This window comes from Carex rostrata, chromosome 12, assembly GCF_964058835.1.
Source record: "Carex rostrata chromosome 12, lpCarRost1.2, whole genome shotgun sequence".
Classification (NCBI taxonomy): domain Eukaryota; kingdom Viridiplantae; phylum Streptophyta; class Magnoliopsida; order Poales; family Cyperaceae; genus Carex; species Carex rostrata.
The window spans coordinates 2,405,711-2,430,825 of NC_135929.1; the positions used below are offsets into that span (position 1 = coordinate 2,405,711).

The 25,115-nt window shown below is 32.1% G+C and overlaps 2 protein-coding genes across 5 annotated transcripts; one reads left to right on the top strand and one right to left on the bottom strand.

The window, feature by feature from the left end:
- On the top strand, positions 1-3,526 carry LOC144562603 (short-chain dehydrogenase TIC 32, chloroplastic-like). 2 transcript variants are annotated; one of them, XM_078311803.1, is made up of 8 exons: positions 1-279; positions 831-1,062; positions 1,497-1,576; positions 1,801-1,954; positions 2,257-2,335; positions 2,614-2,695; positions 2,881-2,948; positions 3,244-3,526. In XM_078311803.1, exons 1-8 carry the CDS (start codon positions 171-173, stop codon positions 3,421-3,423), a joined length of 984 nt encoding a protein of 327 aa, XP_078167929.1. In that variant the 5' UTR covers positions 1-170; the 3' UTR covers positions 3,424-3,526. The 2 variants fall into 2 exon arrangements, with proteins under 2 accessions (XP_078167929.1, XP_078167930.1); XM_078311804.1 differs by having other exon boundaries at positions 47-279; positions 2,884-2,948.
- Positions 3,527-3,999: 473 nt separating this feature from the next.
- Positions 4,000-6,936, bottom strand: LOC144562604 (putative uncharacterized protein YDL057W). 3 transcript variants are annotated; one of them, XM_078311807.1, is made up of 8 exons: positions 6,770-6,936; positions 6,436-6,560; positions 5,897-5,979; positions 5,668-5,789; positions 5,419-5,583; positions 5,017-5,104; positions 4,638-4,812; positions 4,000-4,318 (listed from the first exon to the last, which is right to left on the bottom strand). In XM_078311807.1, the coding sequence occupies exons 1-7, from the start codon at positions 6,843-6,845 to the stop codon at positions 4,638-4,640; spliced, it is 834 nt and encodes a 277-aa protein (XP_078167933.1). In that variant the 5' UTR covers positions 6,846-6,936; the 3' UTR covers positions 4,000-4,318. The 3 variants fall into 3 exon arrangements, with proteins under 3 accessions (XP_078167933.1, XP_078167931.1, XP_078167932.1); XM_078311805.1 differs by having other exon boundaries at positions 6,436-6,563; positions 6,770-6,874; XM_078311806.1 differs by having other exon boundaries at positions 4,630-4,812; positions 6,436-6,563; positions 6,770-6,874.
- Between the last annotated feature and the right edge of the window lie 18,179 nt (positions 6,937-25,115).

Below are 25,115 nucleotides of genomic sequence, written 5' to 3' on the forward strand. Positions count from 1 at the left end.
GCTCGTGGTGGAGAAACCACCACGCAAAACAAGAAAGTGCTGCAGATAAACCATTAATTGATGTGGCGTTCTATGTCAAGCTTTACCAGATAATAAAACATCCATTCAGGAGTATAAAGTAATTTTTTTTTCTTTAGAGAAGACGAAAGGAAGGAAGGAAGAGAGTGGGGATGTGGAGTTGGCCGTGGAGAAAAGGTCCCTCTGGCTTTGGTTATTTCTCCACAGCGGAGGAGGTTAGTCAAGGCATTGATGCCTCCAATCTCACTGCCATCGTTACAGGTTCGTCTATTGATTTATTAACCAACCAATAATATATAAGACATAAACATGTACTTAGAAGAGAACCACCAGAAAAAGGTAGCCTTATCCATCTTCTGCGGAACGGGATTTAAAACACATCCAAGATTTTTCATTGTTGACATATCATTTGCCGGGCTAATACTTGCAATTGATGTTTTGTGCAATCAAAAGAACCATGAAATTGTTTTTGTTTAATTATCTTTTAGATGTTTGTGTAATAACCATGAATCTTCAAAATCAAATCGTAGCTAGTTTACCAACTATGCAGTAACAAAAAATGTGACTCCACATGTATGATCTAAGTTCAACTTAGTTTAGAGGAAACAAAGAGCTAGATGCAGTGAAGGGTAAAACTGTCAACTTTGACATGAAAATGATGTGCGGTACATAATTGAAGGATGTTTCTAGTTGTTATTTGCTGCAATGTAAATTATCTACCGACTATTGTCAACATGTAAAAATAATGAAATGTAAATAATGTCAGCACATTGCCCCATTCCACTGATAAAGGCATATATGTCAATGTTTAGGAGCAACAAATGGTATTGGAAAAGAGACAGCGCGGGTATTATCTTTAAGAGGGGCAAAGGTGATCATACCGGCAAGAACTCTGGAAAGTGGATTGAAGGTGAAAGAGAGCCTGCTTGAACAGCATCCAGATTCAAATTTCCAAGTTTTGGAGATGGATACCAGCTCCCTTGACTCGGTTCGCAATTTTGCAAAGGCTTTTAGTTCCTCCAACAAGCACTTGAACATCCTCATGTGAGATTGAAATGTCTCTTTATTATTCTCTCACCATCTTGTAATTTTATTAAATCTATTTTGTATTCATATTTTAGTATATACCCTATTATAACCAAGAAACACTTTTTTACCAAAATGGTGTTGGGGAGAATGCTAAAATTTCAGCTTGTATGTATCAGCACCACACCAGACTAATACAACAACTACCAACAAAGGCAATAATATTTTGCATGATAAAGTTAAACCAAATCAAATCAAACACTTAAGCATCAACAAATATTATTTGGACTACATATAGCTTTTGCGGTACATTTTTCCTATGCTTAACCTGACAGAACCTATCGATTAGTAGCACAAAGCAATGCTAGGCAATCATGGATAAACTCGTGTACAGAAATGAAATTAAAAGGATCCCGTTAGATAAATAACTTATTGAAATTCATCTCAATTAGAAATAATGCGGGGATAATGGCCTGCCCCTTCCAGCTATCAAGGGATGGAGTTGAGTTACAATTTGCTACCAATCATCTAGGTACAACTATATTTGTTTAATTTAATTATAGAATATTTGGTCTACCTTTAATTAGAGGTAACCATTTCAGTTGTCAGTGGCAAACAAAAAGTTACAAGCAAACGAAAGAAGATGCAATGGTGTTGTGCCTGGTATTGCAACCAGGTTGTAAATGAATTTATCTATCCATAATATTTCAAGGAAATGTAACCATGGTATATTCTTACTGTGACATATCAATATAGGCCATTTCTTGCTGACAAATATGTTACTGGAAAAGATGAAATCAACTGCAAAACAAACTGGAATAAAAGGACGAATTATTAATGTCTCTTCAATTGCTCATAGAAGAAGCAATGGCTCTCGATTTGACCTGGAAAAGTTGAATGACCAGGCAAGGTAATTTTTTGTAGGTCTCGCTAATTTAGACTTTAGATTGACATGTAAAAATCTGTTAAAATCAGGACGCAAACATTCAACAACAGAAGTTCCAAAAATGTGCCGAATATCCGTACCAAAGATTTTGCCTTCTTATTTTCATTAATTATTTTTCTTTTTCTAGAAATATTGCAAGGATTTGATGCTTAAACTAATAAACCATGATTTATCTTCTAAAGGGCATTATACTTTTGCCACCTTTGTTTCACTTGATCATATTTATATTTAATTTATTTATTGATTGTCTATTTTGTTTTCTCAAGGTACAAACCTTATGCTGCATATGCCGATTCTAAGCTTGCTAACATTCTTCATGCTAATGAGTTGTCAAGGCGTCTGCAGGTAACGTTACATGGTATTGAGCTTTCAACCAATTATGAAATATTTGGCTCGAAATGCCAAGAAGTTATATCATGCCAAATACCAACATATTTCCCATTTGGTGTTTGATTGTGCATTAGTGAATGTTTAATTGACATTTAAGCATCTGGTAATGGAAACATAAGATACAAGCATTATTTATTCTTTACAGGTTAGGTCCAGTATCTTCAGTTATTACCCTTATGGATGTAACCATTAATATATGATAGCAGTTCTAATTCAGAGTTGATCGCTACTAGGAAGAAGGATCTCTTGTGACGGCTAATTCTCTTCATCCTGGTATAATACCAACAAATATTGTCCGATACATTGACTTCAGAGGTAATTAAGTTCCAGTCTGAAGTATAACCATGTTGTTATTTTGCCTTTTCTTGAAGTATAACTTTTTGTCTAAACATGGTATTTTTATTTTGCCTTTTTTTTTTTTTTTTGAAATCCTTATTTTGCCTTTTCTTGAAGTATAACTTTTTGTTGGAAAATTGAATATATTCTTATTTGAATTACAGTAGCTACTGTGTCTGCCCTGCAGCCACTGCTTGCTTTGGCAAAACCATTTCTTAAGAACATACCTCAGGTAACAGTAATTATTGTTCCTTGAAGCAATTATAATTTATCTATATGGAAAACCAGCTTGTAGTACCCTGGGTGATCAGTTGATCAAATCATTCAGAGCTAAAATTATCAATCCAATTACAAAAGGACTAAAAGCAAAATTTTGACATGATAAATGTAAGAGCAAGAAGGGAATCAGAATTAAAAATAGAACAGTAGCCAACTATACAAGCTGTGAGTACTGATGGTACTCAATCATGACCAAAATGCAGTTCTTTCTCTGAAATGAAAAATAATCTCACTTTTATGGTTTTTAGGGGGCTGCAACTACATGTTATTTGGCATTGCATCCTAACGTAAGGGATGTAAGCGGTAAATACTTCCATAATTCCAATGAAACATTGCCAACAAAGTATGCTAGGGATATGGACTTGGCAAAAAATCTCTGGAATATTAGTCAAAACCTTGTTAATAAGATCGGCATTGGGAGAAAATAGGTTATTTTGAAAATATTTGTTGTAATTTTGCAAGTTTTTCATTGTATTTTGTACAGTGCTTCTGAACAGTGATCTTGTTGCTAATGTTGTTCCATGTTTAGAATACCATGTTGCCATTTATCTTTTTTCTAAAAGAAAATATTAGGTCTGATTTGCCTAATTCAGGAATCAAATAACATTACCACATGTACTTTGTGGTGTTGAAGACACCACGCAGGAAGCATTGCATGGCTATCCTCTAGCGATGAGGTTTTCTTGTGTTAGGAACCGATCAAATAGTATGAGCCAAGCAAAATTTTAGTTTTCAATGGTGATTTTTTCCTTTCCATGTCTGCGGTACAATATAATGCTGGGGCAGTACTGCTCAACCAAACCGATTCCAATTTACATTTTCAAGTACCAGGCCAATTTAACTAATAGCACATTGTTTTGAACATCTTACAAAATGACTTTTAGTTATTTTATATTTAAGAATGAGAATGACATTTTCATTGTTTACCGGAATTTTAGCAATTCTTAAAATGATACCTCAATAAAGGTTATTACATTGACAAAACAAATTCCATAGATAGACAATTTAACTGTTAAACTAATTTTATCTGGTAAAGGCTTATTTGTAAATAGTATACAGACAATTACTAGAAATAAGCACAAATAAAGGCTTATTGGTAAATAGTATACAGAAAATTAGTAACTGTGCCCAAAACTTTAGAAAAGCAAAAGTATTGTACGTACAACAAGCAGTAAGCCGCAGTGAATCAGGAGTTCTATCTGATAATTAGAGCTCAGATGGCATTTTGCAAAGTACAACTGGGATAATAAAATTGTCCATTTTACCCAAGTCCTCAAAATGAAAATCTATCAGATATTTTGTTTAGAAGCATCATCTTCACACCTACACCAGGAAAAAATGCTTAGATCTTCAGAAATATAGTCTAACTAGGTTGGCAATAACCTACTGGTCTATCAGTCTTGATATTGGCAGTCTAACTAAGTTGCACAATTGCAAAGAATCATAAAAATATCTGACTGTTAGGATCTTATATTGTTCTTTTGATCACTCCTTTTTATTGAGAGAGAGAAAACCCGTAGTCTTTTGATCACTCCTGTATGCTCATAAAGTTCAATAATGCAAAAGAGAAACCAAAATCTAAAAAAAAAATATAATCTAAAAAAAAAAAAATTTGCTCAACTGCATCAATTAACTAGAATACCTAGGAAGAGGTAATGAAACCAACCACAGCTGAGAAAAGCTCAGCTAGGTGATCAGTATATGTATGATTGGCTCCTTCTATGATATGGAGCTTGTGATTAGCTATAAGCTTTCCGAATTCATATGCATCTAGTACTGGTACAATATTATCTTCTGTTCCATGAATCGTCAAAACCCTAATTTTATTATTTTTTCCAAACACAAGATAGCAAAGGTCAGAACATTGCATACAGACGGCGACTTCCAATAGTAATTAACAAAGTAGTCAAAATAAAGGCATTGGTTATTGGGAAGTAAAGATACTCTAATTGGGTCATGTAGAAATATTACATATTGTGGTTGTTCTAGGCAAAAGAATTAAAAAAAAAAGAAAAGAAAACCTGCAGTCTTCCTTAATTTTTGTTACTTCCCTTGTCATATCAGTATTCAACCTATCCATCAAGCCATGCTTAGTTACTCGGTATATTCCTGTTTTTAGAAAGAAGTAAAATAACACTCCCATATGCAACAGACAAATCAAAAAATGAATCTAATCTACATATTTCAATGTTATATCAAAGAACTAAGCAAGTACCAACTGACAATGGAAGACCTGTTTGATACTGGTATGCTCGACTTGACACTACCTGTTTTGCATTCGGATGCTCTACTTGTAGGTAAATTATTCTAGTGCACAATAGTTTTGTGTCCTTTTGGCCTGAACCACATCTTTAGGTCCCAAGATACCACCTCTAGTTAATGGTACATGCTGGTACAGTACCTAACTAGCATGATATTAATACCTTTACTGTCCTTCACATCAATATACCCATCTTTCTCTATTATTTGCATGAACTCCTCTCCCAACCTTTTTTTTATACCAGTTCTCAAGTCGAACCGACCCGACAAATTGAGGATCATTTTGATATCATCATACATAGATGCGTATAGAAGCACCACATTCCCACCTACAAAACAAGGTTTTGCTTGATTAAAGTCACCAAAATGCCCAACCAAGAAAAACTAATTATTTAGACCCAAGTTGTATGTACCTTTGCTGTGTCCAACAATTGCAATCACATGATAACTTTGTTGAGAGAGATATAACACAACAGAACGCAAATCATCAGCTTCTCTCCTGTAGTGACCATACTCAAAGACACCCTCACTTTCTCTAATTGACAAGTAAATAAAGAAATTAATAAAAGTAGAAGAGAACTTTCTCCTGAAAATGCAACATTTATATAGGACAGGTCTCTTTGTGAAAAAGCAAAAAATTACCCGTTTCCAGAAAAATCAAAACGAAAGTTGCTGATCTCTTCCTTTGTCAATGCTGCCGCAAAGTTAAGCATTGTATTGTCATCCTAAAAGTAAAATATTTGAAGAACAAAGGGCATAAATGTAAATGATTCACAGCATCTAGAATTATAATCAGGATGTAATATTTATGAAGCATAAGATGTTCAATTAAGGAAGAAAAAAAATCCTTTGCGAAACCTCCAAATCCACACTGTGGATCCCCTAGTTCCTCTAATCACCCAAGCTTCACTAAAATTACCAAAATCACCCTCCCATTTCATGGAGTTACCCATAAGGCCATAAGCAAATGGAGAAGGGAAGGGCATGCATTTATTTCTCATGGTTTGTTGGGGAAAACTAGACATCCCCATGTTACACTGGGGTTCATGAAAAAAAAATTGCCCCTTCACTAAAAAGGTACTGAGAGAAATTTTCATCAGGTACCATAGTGCCAATTAATGGCATACAAAATGCAATGAACAAGTGAGTAAGCTTGTATTTCAAGGAAAGTCCTGTATTACCTTACTAGACCTGAAACCATGACAAAGGATCACAACCTTCTTTGAACCAGTACTGCATTTGCGTATTACCCCCACTAATTTCTCTCCATGCTTGTTTGTTATCTCATACCTTTCTTCTAATACTGCTGCTATTCCACAGAAAAATCCAAACTAAAATGTAAATTTATACAATGATAAAATGCATACGGTCTCTCAAATTAAATTGCTAAATTGATAGTTCAAATAGGCAGATATAAATTTCATATCTGCAATTTGTAAGTTAAATTATATTGCAATTTAGAGAACAAGTGCACAAATTAGCAACGAACGAGCTGTTAAAAGCGGAAGAACTCACTGGAATCGTCCATTCCCGACCGCTCGCTTCGCTTCCCGACAAAATTCGAGTATACCTTTTCTCCCAGGCCAGCCATAAGATTGACTTTTGAACCACTGGAAAAAAGCAGAAAAGAACAAAAAAAAAAAAGGACGGGGAGTGAAAACTGAAAAGAGAATTGTTACGTTGTATCTGCACATTGGATCCGATCATCCGAAGCTTGCTTCGCGCGTCATATTATTTATTTTTATTTTTATATTATAATAGTGAGTAGTACATATATTGGATATTTGGATAGTAGTATTATTTTTTCTCTCAAAAGAAATATTGTATATTTTTTTTTTTAAATGGTAGTCAAGCCTTTAATTTTATGAATCCGCATTCTCTGCATTAAAATACTACTTGAGTTAATTTCCGCACCTTATGATGAGAATTCAAGTCAATGCAGCAGGCCCACGCTTACAATGCACGGGGTCATTTAATAGAATAATTATATAATTCTCGTCATTTCTGTCCCGCTTTTTTCCGCACTATTTCTATTAAAGATTAATTTTTAGTTTCACTAATAACTGTCTTAACTAACTTTTGAATTAAATTATATTGTCCCCTCTAATATACCATATCTCTCTTTCTTGATTCAAATTTCAAAAGTTATTTTCTCCCTGCAATTTTCTTTTTTCCTCTGACCACTGTTGGTAGAGAACATTTGTCAATTCAGTCGTTCAATCAAAACAGTCAAGAATAAGGTATTTATCTTTGTCAAGTCCAATTACTTATAATTATGTATGTCAAGTATTTATTATTATTTCTGACATTATGATACATTGAGTTGATTAAACATGACTTGTTGGCAAGTTCAAAAATACAATCTTATCAAGTATTTATCCATGTAACATAAAATATTTATCTAATCTATTTAAGTCATAAATGTATTACTGAAAGTTGCAATGAAAATATTTAGAAATAAATGTTTATCTATTTATTGATATTCAAGAAAGTATTTATTATTATGTCTGACAAGTATATATCATTATGCAGAGGAGGGTTCAAATGCTTTCATTTTTTGTGCCTCCATCATGCCTTCATTTTTAAAAACTTCAATAACTCAAAATCTATATTATTTTTTCTATATGCTCATAAAATGTTATCACATTTCAATTTTGTTTTTATGTGAATTAACAAGTTGAAAAATCAACGTCTAGATATTATCCACATTAGTACATTTTTTTGTAATATCTTGATGACAACCAAAATAAAGTTGAAATGTCGTAATATTTTACATGTACATAGATAGAATGATGTAGATCATATCCAACAGTTTTATTTTGACTTTTGAGTTTCAAATTTTGAGTTATTAAAGTTTTAAAAAATGGAGGTATGATAGAGGCACAAAAAATGGAGGCATTTGAACCTTCTTCCATTATGTATGACAAGTATTTATCATTATTTCTGACATGATAATATATTGATTTGATTAAATATTACTTGTTGGCAAGTTCAAGAATAAAATATTCATTTTTGTATCGGCAAGTATTTATCCTTTTACCATAAAATATTCATCTAATCTATTTAAGTCATAGATTATTTACTGAAAGTTGCAATTAAAATATTTAAAAATAAATGTTTATTTGTTTATTGATGTTCAAGAAAATATTTATCATTGTTTCTGACAAGTATTTATCATTATATCTGAGAAGTATTTATCATTGACCTCGATATTTATTATTTAGAAATAAACGTATAAGTTTTGAACCCGATGTTTATTTAGTGGTCCCCCGTAGTGCGGGGACGATACAGAGAAAAAATAAAATTTTACGCGGGGATGACTGATGGACTTTTTTTCTATTTACATAAATATAGTTCATTGCATAGGGATTAATACTTATACATTCTAGATAAATACTTTGATGTTTCATGTTAAATAATTGTCTTTCATTAATGATTTAGTGGTCCCCCATAGTAGTTATGAAAGTTGATGTGGAGATAAATGCGGGGAGTAAGGTGCGAAAATTGTTATCAGGATCCCATTTAATATTAGTGCTGATTTTTCTATCTGAATTTCAAATCATTATCTCACATTAAGAGAACATTAGCTTTTGTCACTATATCAAAAGCTTATTCTTAGTAAATATTGTATTATTACTATTATTATAACATAATTTCGTTGTGATTTGTGAATGGAAACTGTTGATTTAATATTATTTTGATGAGGAGGGTTCAAATGCCTCCATGTTTTTGTGCCTCCGTCATGTCTCCATCTTTCTCCATCATTTTCAAAGTTCAAACAGTCGATCCGAACCGCTCAACCTAACCTCCATACTAAAATATGTTTAGAGACAAAATTTTATATTTTTAGGAATTTTTTTACTATTTTTTTAGATAAGTACAAAAATACTGTTTTTAGCATACCATGTGCGACTCTTTACGGCCACACGCGTGAACTGTTTTACACAGGCATACTACTAGCATTACCATATCATGTGCACCTCTATACGGCCACACGCGTGAATTGTTTTACACAGGCATAGTATTAGGCCGACCATTATTTAAATTCAAGTACAAAAAATGCACGACAGGGGCAAAAGGCAACAAAGAATAGAAATATAACACAACACAAGGGGACACAGAGAGAGCACAGGCTTATTTATCTACGCTATGCTAATGCAAATGCTATGTAGCACGATGAAAATGTATCAACTATCAAATCATAATAAAAGATGGTATATGCACGGCCACACGGGTGAACTGTTTTACACAGGCATAGTATTAGCATTATCATCTCATGTGCACCTCTATACGGCCACACGCGTGAATTGTTTTACACAGGCATAGTATTAGCATTAACATATCATGTGCACCTCTATACGGCCACACGTGTGAACTGTTTTACACAGGCATAGTATTAGGCCGACCATTATTTAAATTCAAGTACAAAAAATGCACGACAGGGGCAAAAGGCAACAAAGAATAGAAATATAACACAACACAAGGGGACAGAGAGAGAGCACAGGCTTATTTATCTACGCTATGCTAATGCAAATGCTATGTAGCACGATGAAAATGTATCAACTATCAAATCATAATAAAAGATGGTATATGCACGGCCACACGCGTGAACTGTTTTACACAGGCATAGTATTAGCATTACCGTATCATGTGCGCCTCTATACGGCCACACACGAGAACTGTTTTACACAAGCATGGTATTAGCATTAGCATATCATGTGCGCATCTATACGGCAAAACGCGGGAACTGTTTTATACAGGCATAGTATTAGTATTAGCATTAGCATACCATGTGCGACTCTTTACGGCCACACGCGTGAACTGTTTTACACAAGCATACTACTAGCATTACTATATCATGTGCACCTCTATACGGCCACACGTGTGAACTGTTTTACAAATGCATGGTATTAGGCCGACCATTATTTAAATTCAAGTACAAATAATGCATGACAGGGGCAAAAGGCAACAAAGAATAGAAATACAACAAAACACAACTGGACAGAGAGAAAGCACAGACTTATTTATCTATGCTATGCTAATGGTAGTGCTATGTAGCAAGATGAAAATGTGTCAACTATCAAATCAAAATAAAAGATGGCATATGCACGGCCACACGCGTGAACTGTTTTTCATAGGCATAGTATTAGCACTAACATATCATGTGCACCTCTATAGGGCCACATGCGGGAACTATTTTACACAGGCATAGTATTAGCATTAGCATATCATTTGCGCCTTTATACGACCACACGCGTGAACTATTTTACACAGGCATAGTATTAGCATTACCATATCATGTGCCCCTCTATACGACCACACGCGTGAACTGTTTTACACAGGCATATTATTAGCATTAGCATATCATGTGCACCTCTATACGGCCAGACGCGTGAATTATTTTACACAGGCATAGTATTAGCATTAACATATCATGTGCACCTCTATACGGCCACACGCGTAAGTTTTACAAACAAGGCCGACCATCGAATGCGACATGTGTATTGGTCATATATCATGACTATCATGACTCTCTGTTTGTCATATGATGTGATTATGCAAGTAAAATGATCATCTTTTGCAAAATTAGCATAGCATGGTACGGTACGGTTTGTGATTGGTCTAGTTACGACATGACACTTGATCATGAGTGATAAAACTAGCCTTTGGTCTAGTAACAAAGACATATGGTCTCTATATGAGAGGTTATGAGTTTGAAATCCAGATGGAGAAAATCTTTTGTTGTAATAACATGAGTATTAGAAAGTTGGGTGGCTTGATCTCCAACCTTTACTAAAAAAAAAAAGACGGTTAGATTATGATCAAATAGTAAAATTTGAATAAACTAACTTAAATTAAAAAAATAGTTAAATGTGTCCAGTCACATTCGATGTGTATGGTCACGACGTGACTTACGTGTTATGACTATTATACGTAATTGTTTCTTCAAATTTGATCATGGTACGTAAAAATTTAATTTGATCACGACATGATCCAAATCACGGAGTCACGTCACGACTATATCTCTAATTTTACCTCTCCATAAGATTGTTGTTTGGATTTTTTTTTTTTTTTTTTTTGTAAAGGTTGGAGGTCAAGCCACCAACTACTTATTATATCTACAATGGACTTCTCTATTTAAGTTTTGAATGTGTGATCTTTTGCATTGAGGATATTGTCTTTATCACTAACCACTAGACTAAAAGTCAGTCTTTTTTTTAATTTATTTTGGTTGAAATTATGTAGTTTAATTGATTAAACACTAAAAGAGAGAACTTCCAATTCGTTCGTGTTTTTCATGTAGCATTTTGCTAAATCGATCTTTATTTTTGGCTAGTCAAGTAGATAGATACTAACAACAAATCAACATCGCCTTGTACCATTTTTTAAAGAATTGAAGAATATTGTAAGCATATCATACCGATCCAAGTGGATTATTATTTTTTTTTTTTTTTGAGACATGCTTGTATTGTATTGTATTTTATTTTTTTCCTTTCAATATGAGCATATGGAAGAACATTATCTTTACATTAAACCATTCAATCAAGGTGTTATTTTCTGTTTTTGTTTTCAGCTAATTTTTTTTTCATACTGTAATGTTGTTTTCAGCTTTTTCAGCTATATTCTTTTTTAATACAGATAACATTAGTGTTTTTTTTAAGCTTTTCTTGATAGCACCGTGCATGTTTGTGTAGGAACATGTGATTGATTTGTTAGACCCCTGTGGATATGGTTAACATCTCATAAATGACATAGATGCGTATGTGGCTAACTTATCTATACATGTTTTCTTCTTGAAAAAAGATAAGAAGTTTTATTCAATTTCCCATTCAACTTTTTTTGACCGGAATAGCTATCACAATTCTTCCTTTTGTCACACTGAAAAGGGTTTTCTTTCTGAAAAGGACCACATTTTCACGTTGCAATTACTGATCAATAAACCTTGATGATTGCTTCTTGTTTCTTCCTTCCTTTTTTTCCTGCTGCTAGGGAAGAACAGGTAGGATATGGATATGATCATGAATTAATTGGGTCCCAAAGTACATTTGTTTTTGTATATTCTCATCTACTTGATGAACAGATGGATATAATTCTTTTTTCATATTTTTGGTGATTTTTTTTTTAAATTGAGGGATAATGACCCGTTGACGATACCGTTGAAACCGTGCTATATATAGAATTCAGATGAGAAAAACAATTAATTAATCAACTTTATAGTGCTTATTATTTGGCATGTAAACATGAGTGATGAGTCCGTTATTAAATGCCATTCTAGGATGCTTATAGGAATTAATTAATTAACTAATAAGTGAAAATTGTATAAAATTCAAACATGAAGCTGGTAACATTTATTATTATTATTATTATTATTATTATTATTATTATTATTATTATTATTATTATTATTATTATTATTATTATTATTATTATTATTATTATTATTATTATTATTATTATTATTATTATTATTATTATTATTATTATTATTATTATTATTATTATTATTATTATTTTTAGAAAGGGTATTTTTATATGCCCATTTGAGAAGCTGGTAACAATTGAAACAAAAAGACCTTTGAGAAAATTCAAACCAAAGCAGGGCTATAAACTCTTAACCAACCTAATATTTGGGATTGGAGAATAAGTAAAGAGGTTTGTGCTCATGCATCAAACTTCCCCTTTTTATTCTTCACTTGATAATTTTTTTTTTTTTTTCCAATTTTCATCATGCTAAGAAAAACATAACTAATCAGTATTATATGTGATATTATATATTGAGCCATACTTGCAATATTGACCACTCACTGTATTGTAAGATAATGTTCCTTCACTGGCCCCAATTTGAAAAGGGAGAATTTCATATATACCTAGGGGTGCAAACGCATCGGATACGGATCGGATAGTGGTAAAACCATATCCGTATCCGTTTTTATTTTCCGGATACGGATACGGATCGGATATTAGACGGATACGGATTGGATATTAACCAGATATGGATACGGATATCCGCTTTTTATAATAGTGAATGATATAATTTTTTTCAAAATACATATTAAATTATATAATATATATCTACTATTCGGATACGGATAATTAAAATTCAAAACTATATCCGTATTCGTATCCGCACGGATATTCGGATATCGGATATCCGTATTAAATTTTCGGATACGGAGTCGGATACGGTCGGGTAATATCCAACCCGTTTGCACCCCTATATATACCTCATAAAAACTGTGCAATTACGTATTTACCATCCAAATTTTTATAATTAAATATTTACCATTTAAAAATCTAATAACTCACATATTTACCCAATATAATTTTAGTATATATCAAATATACTCAAAACTCAAATTAATTATGTTTAAATTTCTTAAAACTTTAATTAATCAAGGATTAACTTAGCACTTTCTCTTTCTTTTTTTAGAACCATTCCCCTTTATACCCAATATAAAAGATTAAAAACATATATTCTAAACTGATCCAGTAATAAAACACAGATCTCAAACTCCGTTACTACTTTGATAACGGGTTGCGATGTCAGCGTCAAATTCAATACGAGTTATTTTATTGGAAAAGTTTGAGTGGTTATATTGTTTTTAGATGTTTAAGCTAGAGTTGAAATTCTAATATCCGAGTCTGCTACCCCCTTCTCTCCAAGTTTCAACGAGAGAAACGATATGAGGAGAGAGATTCAACGGAAATGGGAAAGATACGCCCTAAAAAGCGGGAGAAAAATCTGTATGCAGAAGAGGAGGGGCGGAGAAAGAGAAGAGACTAAATAACTTATTAATTATATTTTTATAAAATATTAAAGTTAATTAATCACATTTTTTTAATTAATTGAGTCAACATGTGAGTAATTAGATTTTTAGATGGTAAATACATAATTTCACAATTTTTGAGTTGTATATATGAAATTCTCCCATTTTAAAAATAAATATAAAAGATAATGGGCCAATGGATAACAGTAGTGCCAGTGAATATGAATTGCCTACAAAATAGCAAACAAGAAACCTAAAATTTCTATGGAAACCAAACTTGTGGGACCTTCTCTTTATCATAAATGAATACAAGTTGACATTAATGGGTACGGAGAGCTAGAGAACTAAGAAGTCAATATGGTTTGTTGTTAGGAACTAAAATTTTGGATAGACATGTGACATTGACTGATAAAAACTATATACAATCATGAAATAGACATGGAGCGGATTGCAGGATTTAATAACAATAATAATGATAATAATAATATTATTATTATTTGAGAAAGATGGCAAGATTATTGGCTTTGCGTGTGAATGAAATCTAGTTAGGTATGGAGTTTCATGATTTTCATGAATAATTGTTTGACAGGCATCTTCTCAGTGATATTATGATGACTAGAGTTCTCTTTGATGGTCTATTGGTCTGGCAAAGCAATCAAGAAATACAGATATTTCTTGTGCTCCATGGTGTATCGACCGAAATTTTTAAATATACCATATCCAAAAAAAAAAAATCAAATAACTATGTTTTTAAAAAAAATTCGATTTCTGACATGGCCGCATCCTCTAGATGCGGCCACTCTTTATTTTATTTTACTTTTTCCTTCATGCGGCGACAGTTTAATTCAAACGGGCTGAAATTTCTAACCAATTCACTGCAGTTGGATTAAAAAAAAAGTTTGACCAATTGATACCACAGAGAAGGAAAAGAAAAAAAAAAGAAAAAAAAATAAAAGAGGGCATCTAGGCAATGCGGACCTCATTAATGGTCCGCATCTAGGAGATGCAGCCAGGGTATTTTTCAAATTTTCAGGATTTCGTGGTTATTTGATTTATTTATTTTTGAAATATGGTATTTTTAAAAATTTCGGGTGTATCGAACCGATTTTTTATTAATAGAAAATAAATAAATAAAATATCGCAAAAGAGAATTGATTTGGCAGAAATTCGAAATATAAGTAGAATGGGTTAGTTTATCCTATCCCATGGGACGGGACAATTTAACCCGTCTCACTAATTCATGTCCCTCTGCACTAATCAATTTAAAAAAAAATAATAAGAACGCGGGACGATTTATTTTTCCCATCTGACAGACTAAAACATCCCATGTTTTCTTTTTCCGCTCATGGAACGGAACAAACTAAAACGTCCGTATTTTTTTTTCTACTCATAGGACGGGGCAAACTAAAATGTCCCGTTTTTTTTTTTTTTTTTTTTTTTTTTTTGCGGATGGGACAAAATAAATTGTCATGTTTTCTTAGGCTAAGTTGGTTAAGTGGATTAGCGAGACAGATTAAATTGTCCCGTCCTGTGGGACGGGATAAATCAACGCGTTCTACATATATTTCGAATTTCCGTCAAATCGATCTCCTTTCGTGATATTTTATCTATTTATTTTCTATTAATAAAAAATCGGGTGTATCGACGACCAATTTTTTATCAGATTATAAAATAATTTGCGCTGACACCCTTCAGATGTCGTTCATTTATGTATGTATCCTTGTTTTTATTTCTGAGATGCTTGCAAATACATTAATATTATATTTAATTGCGCAATTAGTATTTGGAAGTTCACCTTACGAAATTCAAGTAATGGAAAAAAAAAATGCAATCTGAATATTTTTAAAAATCAACTTATTTCAACATTCCATTTTTAGTCAAATAATATAAATCTAATAATAAAATATTAAACAAAACAAAAGTCTTATTAATTTAAAAAAAATATGAAAAAAAGAAAAAGAAAATCAACGAACAGAGTTTCAAACAAACAAAATTCCCAAAATCTTATCTTATTATTATAAAACAAGCAATGTCGTAGCCATCTCCTCGTCCCCAATTCAGCTTCCTCAAGCAATGTTTCCAATGTTCAAATGAACAAATTTTAGTTAGCAAATTTCATTTAACATCTTTGCAATTTTTTATTGCAGAGTGAGAATATGTGATTCCAAGGGGGCAAGGATTGATGCTCATGCAAAGCGCATGCATTTCCTTCAATTTTGCGCGTCCGAAAAAATTGTGTGAAAAAATAGCAATGGAGAAGAAAAAGATGACAATATTAAAAAGTAATTTGGTATGGGGATAAATAGATTATATGGCAGATTTAATTAATGTGGTTGAACCTTTTTTCTATATCTCCGTGAATCATTTTACTATTCACGTGCATTTGTACAAAATTTTTGGGGAAATGGCTTTGGAAATTGTTGTTCACCACCAAATGGGGGGGGGGGGACCAAAATTCTAGTATAAGAGAAACTAAATAATATCATTAGTTTTACATTCTATTCATCTTTCTTTCTATGTAGTAGTTTTCAAATTTGAAAAGAGTTTTCTTTGTCAAAAAATTTGAAAATAGTTTTCTTTTCCACTGTGCACACATAGAAAGCGCAATTGCGTAAATAGAAATGAATCTGATTTTGATTTTTAAAATTTACATTCAAGTCTTTTAACTTTGTTATATTATTACAGAGAGGCTTATACATGCAAAAGTAACAAATTAGTATGATTTATATATACTTAGAGATAAAAAAGAGAGGAGGGTTCAAATGCCTCCATTTTTTGTACCTCCATCATGCCTCCATTTATAAAAACTTTAATAATTCAAAATAAAACCATTGGATATGAGCTACATCATTTTATCAATGCACATGTAAAAAATTATGGCATTTCAACTTTGTTTTGGTTGTCATCTTGAGTTTGTAAAAATATATACTAATGTGGATAATTTATAGACGTTGATTTTTTAACTTATTAATTCACATAAAAGCAAAATCAAAATGTGATATTTTTTTATGAACACATAGAAAAAGTAACATAGATCACATCTAATGATTTTATTTTAACGTTTAAGTTTTAAACTTTGAGTTATTTAAGTTTTTAAAAATGAAAGCATTTGAACCCTCCTCTAAAAAAAATTCAAATCTTGATGTAATTTAGCTCCCCCAGTCATAACTAGTATAATCGGCCCTGATCACCAAAGTACCAAACCATAACCGGGACAAGCTACTTCCATTTTTTTTTTATTTGTGGTATTTAAAAAAAAAAAAAAAAACCAAAGCATATTGCTACTTTGCTCTTAATATATCTTGTATCTTTTTCCTTTTGTTTTTCTTTCTTTCAACAACTAATTGGAGAAATATTTGTTTTCTTAGATAAGTTAATGAATCATTTTTTTTTTTTGCAATTTAGTAAAAATCATTTTTATGAAATGTAATAATTCTAACAAAGTGTGTGGTTATTCCGATGCATATTTGGTCGGTAGTTTCGATAGATAATCAACCACCAGTATTTTGCACGTCTGTAGACACAAATCTAGCCACATGAAAAAAAAAACAAAAACAAAAAGTCATGGCATGATCAAGCACCAAGGCAGAATATCGAGCTATGATATCAAGCGCAAGCGAGTTAACTTGGATCAAACAACTTCTTGCGGACATGGAAAGTACAATTCAAGAACCAATAAAAATGTTTTGCAATAACCAAGCGGCGCGACACATAGCAACAAATCCGGTATTTCACGAAAAAATAGAACACATAGAAGTGAATTATCACTTCATTAGAGGAAAAAAATTCAAATAAATGAAATTGATACTCCATTTGTGAGGAGTGAAGAACAATTGACGGACATCGATTTAGATCCAAAGCCATTTGAAGGAAATTTAATCAAGTTAGAGTTGATCGATTTCTACACGTCTAACTTGTGAATGAATGTTGAGAAATGAGAACTAGAACCTAGGTCTCAGAAAACCATCATTAACTATTTAAGAAAGAAATATAACTAACATAAAAAATAGCCGTTAGGGCTTAATTTAGTAATTTTTTTTAAAAAAAAAAGGCTTAATTTAGTATCTAGTATTAAATCTTTGTAATTAATTAGATAAATACATAATTTAATTATTAAGTAAATAGCCTAACGGCTAGTATAGAATTAAGTTATAATTAAATACCCTTGTACAGCATATGTAAAAAACTAAAAATTATCAGATTGCAATAATATTTGCCAATCATCATTTCCATCTCTTAATTCCGCAAAATCATCACTACTTCAATTTAGATATCCAAAGGAGGAATCCAAACCCTACAAATAGATATATATATATATATATATATATATATTTTTTTTTTTTTCAAGTCTCCAATGATTAGATGCAGTGTTGCTTCCCTTTGGGATCACACCAAAACAAGTCAAAAAGACATGCATGCCGTGTACATTTCTCATTTTACAATTTAATTCTATGCATACCATGTATGATGTATCCACCTATATCTTCCACCTTTTGTGGTTTTCTTTAATCCCAAGCGTCCCTCCACTAAAAAACCCCATTAAAAAGATCTTGTATTCTTCAATTAATTGGCTGTTTGACATATGTTTTAATTGAAAATGTATATATATAGTTTGTTGGCGAGCTAGAGTGCAGAGCCAAGAGACAGCTGTTTATCTTTTATGGATGATCATAGTTCAGATTTCACAGATCACTGAATCATTTCTTCTGGAAGCACTTATGGCCCGAGTTTATAATTTAAATGAGATAAAACCACAATTAATCCTGAAATATGGCACTAGAGATCTTTTTAAGGTTCACCAGGGTCCTTGTCAACTGACCTTCAAAAAAAAAAAAAAATAGAGCTCACGTCCTTGCTGTCCAAATCACATTCCACTACATTCTTTAGCTCGACGATATTGATCGTTCTGTGAGAATCCATAATTAACGAATATCCTTCCCACCTTAGCATGGAATGCTGTATATATTGCGCCATCAAATTTCACCAAAATTAGACGATGTATACACATTCCCACATAATGTAATCTCTCAGCCCCGATTGTTTCTGCACGGCCTTAATTATTATATACCATATTGGGTTCTGGTTTTGCAAAATTCTTATTGATTATTTTATTATCCCTATAATTCGTTGTGGTCCTTGTTGGCTTCTGATTAACTTTAGTAGCTTAATTTGTATAATTATTAAATCGTAATCCAAAAGGTCCATGTTTCGCGTACCACTCAACAAGTGGCCAATAGCGTACAATTATTTTATCTTGAGTCAAAAGGAAAGCAATTAAGTAATAACGAACAATAAAGGAATGATAATGAGAATTAATTTAGAAGTTATTTTATTAATCAAATTTCTATCATTTGGCAAAGAAAATGGTATTATGCTAGAATTCAGATCCAGTCAAACACCAGACCTGGTAGAATGAAATATATATAGGCCGTTTATTTCAGTCTGGTATGAATTTCAAAGACTCTCCCCCCCCTCCCCCTTTCATGGAATTCGTATCCTCTGCATTAACTCGAAAAAGAATTTGTTAAGTTAATATATCTGGACCGTCTGATTTGTTTTAAGATACATGCATACTAAATCCACACTAATATTAAACAGCCTCCTAAATTAAAGGTTGTGATCTAATTAACTCCATTTAAAATTAGACAACAGAAATGTGTTAACTCAAAAAATGTTCTTTTGTGTTAATACAGACGATACAGACTCCCTCCCTTGTGCATCTAAGGCAGACTCGAAATAAAATTGCTTAGTTGGAATTTTCTTAAATACATACGGTACATGTTTTGATATAGGGAGAGGAGGGTTTTAATGGACACGGAACAGAAATCAGTCTGACATTCAATCTAAATCGTTGGATATACATCGAAATTGATACAGATGGTTTAGATTCATAGAATAAATTAAACTAGTGGTTAAATTAAATTTGTTCGTACGAATCTCACTTCAGATATTTGGTTGAATATTTGTCACCCTTATAATAATAAAAGGATCTTTCTATAAATCTAAATTGCGTAAATCCCTTACACAGTAATAAGAATCCGGACACAGCAATGATAGATAAAATTAGAAATTGTAATTTGTAAGTACGGAAGTACTATATCTAAAAACCCTAGATACTTAATCTCAAACCCAAAACTAGCAAAAGCAAAGTGTATTATCATATTTTGAATTAGTGTTGTAAATAACGGTATGTAGTCGTCAGACAAACATGATACCGCCAAGCGATTAATCGGGAATAATCGGAAATAATCAGCCGATTAGTCAGAAAAATTCATGACGGTTTAGTCACCGCCAACGACTAAACGATCGATTAATCAGCTTAAACGGACGTTTTTTACAACACTGTTTTGAATAACTTGAACAGACCGCAGAACGAAACGGAGATCTATTATTAGCCTACTAGGCTCCTAACTATAGTATTTTTCTTTTTAAATTGCCACTAGGTGCTTTAATTCGTCTCACAAAAAGTAAATTTTCGCCACATAGAAATTAGTGAGATCCGACTTCTTGCTTTGAATGCAGAGAAGTATAGAACCAATGATCATGCACCATAACATTATTTTACAATCTTACAGCTACCAAATAATAATTATTGTGACATCTGAGGACTGAGGCCACATAACAATACAAAATATCTAAGCAAACTTAAGTGCCGAGAGAGATGGTTGGTATGATTCTTATTTTTCTTACGTAATGAGGTCTAACCGTCTAAATAATATTAAACAGGTTTGTTAAATTAAGGCCAGATATAATGATTGCGGTGGTTGTAGTGGCAACTGGAAACTGAAAGGGGGATGCAACTGAAAGAGAGGGAAAATAAAATAAAATGGTGTGATAGAGTGTAGAGTCATTCTTTCAAATTATGGGGTTAACTATATAATGAGAATTAATTATATAAGTTTTATTTAATGAAGAGTGATAATCAATTTTATGATATCATGACATTTTACTCTAAAATATAAAAAAAATTATACATAATTTTTTTTTTTTTACATTTGATCTTTGGTCCTTTTCACTTGCCTCAATTATATTCCCTCCTCCCCACTCTCTTAGAAAAAAAAAAAACCTAAAAATCATTTTTTTTTAAAGTTTCATAATTATGTACGTAACCTAAGCTGGTTGCAACCAACTTGGTATGCGAAAATATTGATTTTAGTAGATTTCATATCAATTTGGTTCAGCATATAATATTTGCAGATATGATAATTCTAATTTTTTTTCAAAAAAATAACTTTTGGATTTTCCTTTTTAAAGATGGTAACAAAAAAAAAATTTGGGGTAATTCTATGGCAAACTAATTTTTCCTTTTTTTTGTAAAAGACAAATGTTTAAATAACGTTTATCACGTTATAGCAAAAATGCTAAAAAAATAACGCTATGCTTATATAGCGATGCTAGCCTGCTATAACGTCAATAGTGTCATAATTTTTATAGTCTTAAAATGCTATGACGACACTAAGAGTCCGTTCGGCAACCCAGTAGGGAATAGGAATGCGTGTGGGAATAAAAAATTTTGAACTGAATTTTACTGTTCACCGTGGGAATAAAAACTTAGCTCTGAACAAATTTTTTTTCCCACGGTGAATAGTATGTGGCCGAATGGACCCTAAGTGTCGTCGTTATAGCAAGCTATTTAAAACTCTACTAAGAGGTAATATAATTTATACCGTTGAAGAGATAATAGGATAAAAAATTACTCTTTATTTGTTGGCCCAATTTAAACCTATTGATTATTATTCATGTGCACCTGAGCTGGGCCTCAATAATAAATTCGGCTATTAAATTGCATGGACCGGTCGAGTGCCGACTCGTGTTCTTCTTTTACTACCTAGTACCTACCTACCTTCGCTAAAAAGAAGCAATTTAAAAAAAAAAAAAAAAATGGAGCAAAGGAGCGTGTGCAAGTCCACTTACATGTGATCTCACTTGACGCTGCAACCACCGGGTTCAATGCACACAGTTAATTTCTATTTTACTATCATTATGTAACTGGTGCAACTGTACCTATGTAAATGTATTTAAGTTATTTAGTTTATCTTTGCAACCAATATTTTTTCTCTCTTTAATATATATTCTTGTAAAAGTTAATAGCAGAACGGAAAAAGTACATATATCAATGACGTGTTGGAATGGTCCGATTTTTTTAAAAATACCTATTTAATAAATAAATTAAATTAAAATACCCAAGTTTCAACAAAATTTATAAAAATACCCAAACCGCGGATTTTATCCGCGCTCCGGAATTTTTATTCCGGGGCGCGGATAAAATTCGCGCCCCGAAAAAAAAAAAAATTTTTGGTCCCGAGCGCGGATAATATCCGCGGGCCGAATTTTAAAATAATTTTTTTTTTTTTTATTTTTTTATTTTTTTTTATTTTTTATTTTTTATTTAGAGTCTGGAAAAAAAAAAATTATTTTTTTGGTCCAACTTTGTACCTCTGGTTAACATATCAAAACACCTTCAAAAATCATGAAAATTTACCGACATGCATTCTTGACTTCATAGAATAAGACTGTAAAGTTTCATACAAAATCTCAAAACAGATCGTGAGATATCGGCTCTCAAAAATTGCCCGAACTGCTGAAGGAGTGCTTCTGACCCCAACTTTGCACCTCTGATTAACATACCAAAACACCTTCAAAAATCATGAAAATTTACCGACATGCATTCTTGACTTCATAGAATAAGACTGTAAAGTTTCATACAAAATCTCAAAACAGATCGTGAGATATCGGTTCTCAAAAATTGCCCGAACTGCTGAAGGAGTGCTTCTGACCCCAACTTTGCACCTCTGATTAACATACCAAAACACCTTCAAAAATCATGAAAATTTACCGACATGCATTCTTGACTTCATAGAATAAGACTGTAAAGTTTCATACAAAATCTCAAAACAGATCGTGAGATATCGGCTCTCAAAAATTGCCCGAACTGCTGAAGGAGTGCTTCTGACCCCAACTTTGCACCCCTGATTAACATATCAAAGCACCTTCAAAAATCATGAAAATTTACCAACATGTATTCTTGATTTCATAGAACAAGATTGTGAAATTTCATACAAAATCTCAAAGTTTTTGAGAGCCGTTACATACAAAATATCAAAGCACCGTTACATCAAAGCACCGTTACATCTTCGGGCAATTTTTGAGAGCCGATATCTCACGATTTGTTTTGAGATTTTTATTGAAACTTTACAGTATTATTCTATGAAGTCAAGAATGCATGTCGGTAAATTTTCATGATTTTTGAAGGTGTTTTGGTATGTTAATCAGAGGTGCAAAGTTGGGGTCAGAAGCACTCCTTCAGCAGTTCGGGCAATTTTTGAGAACCGATATCTCACGATCTGTTTTGAGATTTTGTATGAAACTTTACAGTCTTATTCTATGAAGTCAAGAATGCATGTCGGTAAATTTTCATGATTTTTGAAGGTGTTTTGGTATGTTAATCAGAGGTGCAAAGTTGGGGTCAGAAGCACTCCTTCAGCAGTTCGGGCAATTTTTGAGAGCCGATATCTCACGATCTGTTTTGAGATTTTGTATGAAACTTTACAGTCTTATTCTATGAAGTCAAGAATGCATGTCGGTAAATTTTCATGATTTTTGAAGGTGTTTTGATATGTTAACCAGAGGTACAAAGTTGGACCAAAAAAATAATTTTTTTTTCTCCAGACTCTAAAAGAAAAAAAAAAAAAAAAAAAAAAAAAATTATTTTAAAATTCGGCCCGCGGATATTATCCGCGCTCGGGACCAAAAAAAAATTTTTTTTTTTTTTTTTTTTTTTTTCGGGGCGCGAATTTTATCCGCGCCCCGGAATAAAAATTCCGGAGCGCGGATAAAATCCACGGTTTGGGTATTTTTATAAATTTTGTTGAAACTTGGATATTTTAATTTAATTTATTTATTAAATGGGTATTTTTAAAAAAATCGGTGGAATGGTTCCTGACTGAATGGGTTTCGGTTCTTGTGCAAACCCGAACCCTCTATATCATTGACAAATGAACCCCTCGATTTGGCACAATTCAAAATAATACTTGAAAAATTATTACTAAAAAGTAAAAACTCAAACCATCAGATTAATTTGTTAATTTTGTATTTATTTATGGTTTATAAAAAAGATCCAAGAAGTTAGACTCACGGGATTTTTTTTTTTAAATAGAATTGCATTGAAATAATTTAATAGAACAAGCTCAGACTGTTGGAATTTTCGAAAACTAGCCTCTACCGATCCCTAGGATCGGTGGAGCAAAAAAAACACATCCTACACCGATCCCTAGGATCAGTGCAGCCCATTTATCACTCCACCATTCCCTTGCCGCAGAATGTCACAGAAAATCAGAAAAACAAAACAAAATAGCCCTCCACCGATCCTGTGGATCGGTGTAGATTTTTTTTTTTTTTTTTTTTTTTTTTAAAACAGAAATTTCTAATTTTTTTATTAAAATATTAGAAATGTTGAATATATTTCTTTGAAAATAGATGAAATACAATATAATTTGATTTATTAGAAAGACTGCAACAAATAACCCGGATCAATATTTTTCAGGCCGGATTTTTCGCGGCTGTAAGAAAAATTAATATATTTCTTTATGTGTTATTGGAAAAAAAATAAAAATGCTTAGATTCTGAGTTATTGATCCCGGTTCAAAAGTCACTTCTATGTAATCCAGAAAATATTGTGATCTTTCTAGGACATTTAATTTATAAAAAGTTGTATCTATTTTTGAAAAAAAACAAAAACTTTAATTTATTTAATGATTATTTTTCAAAAAGAATTCTCAAAATAGAAACAATTTTTTATTAATTAAATGTACTAGATGGATCACAATATTTTCTAGATTACCTAGAAGTGGCTTTTGAACCGGGATCAATAACTCAGAATCTAAGCATTTTTATTTTTTTCCAATAACACATAAAGAAATATATTAATTTTTCTTACAGCCGCGAAAAATCCGGCCTGAAAAATATTGATCCGGGTTATTTGTTGCAGTCTTTCTAATAAATCAAATTATATTGTATTTCATCTATTTTCAAAGAAATATATTCAACATTTCTAATATTTTAATAAAAAAAATAAAAAAAATTAGAAATTTCTG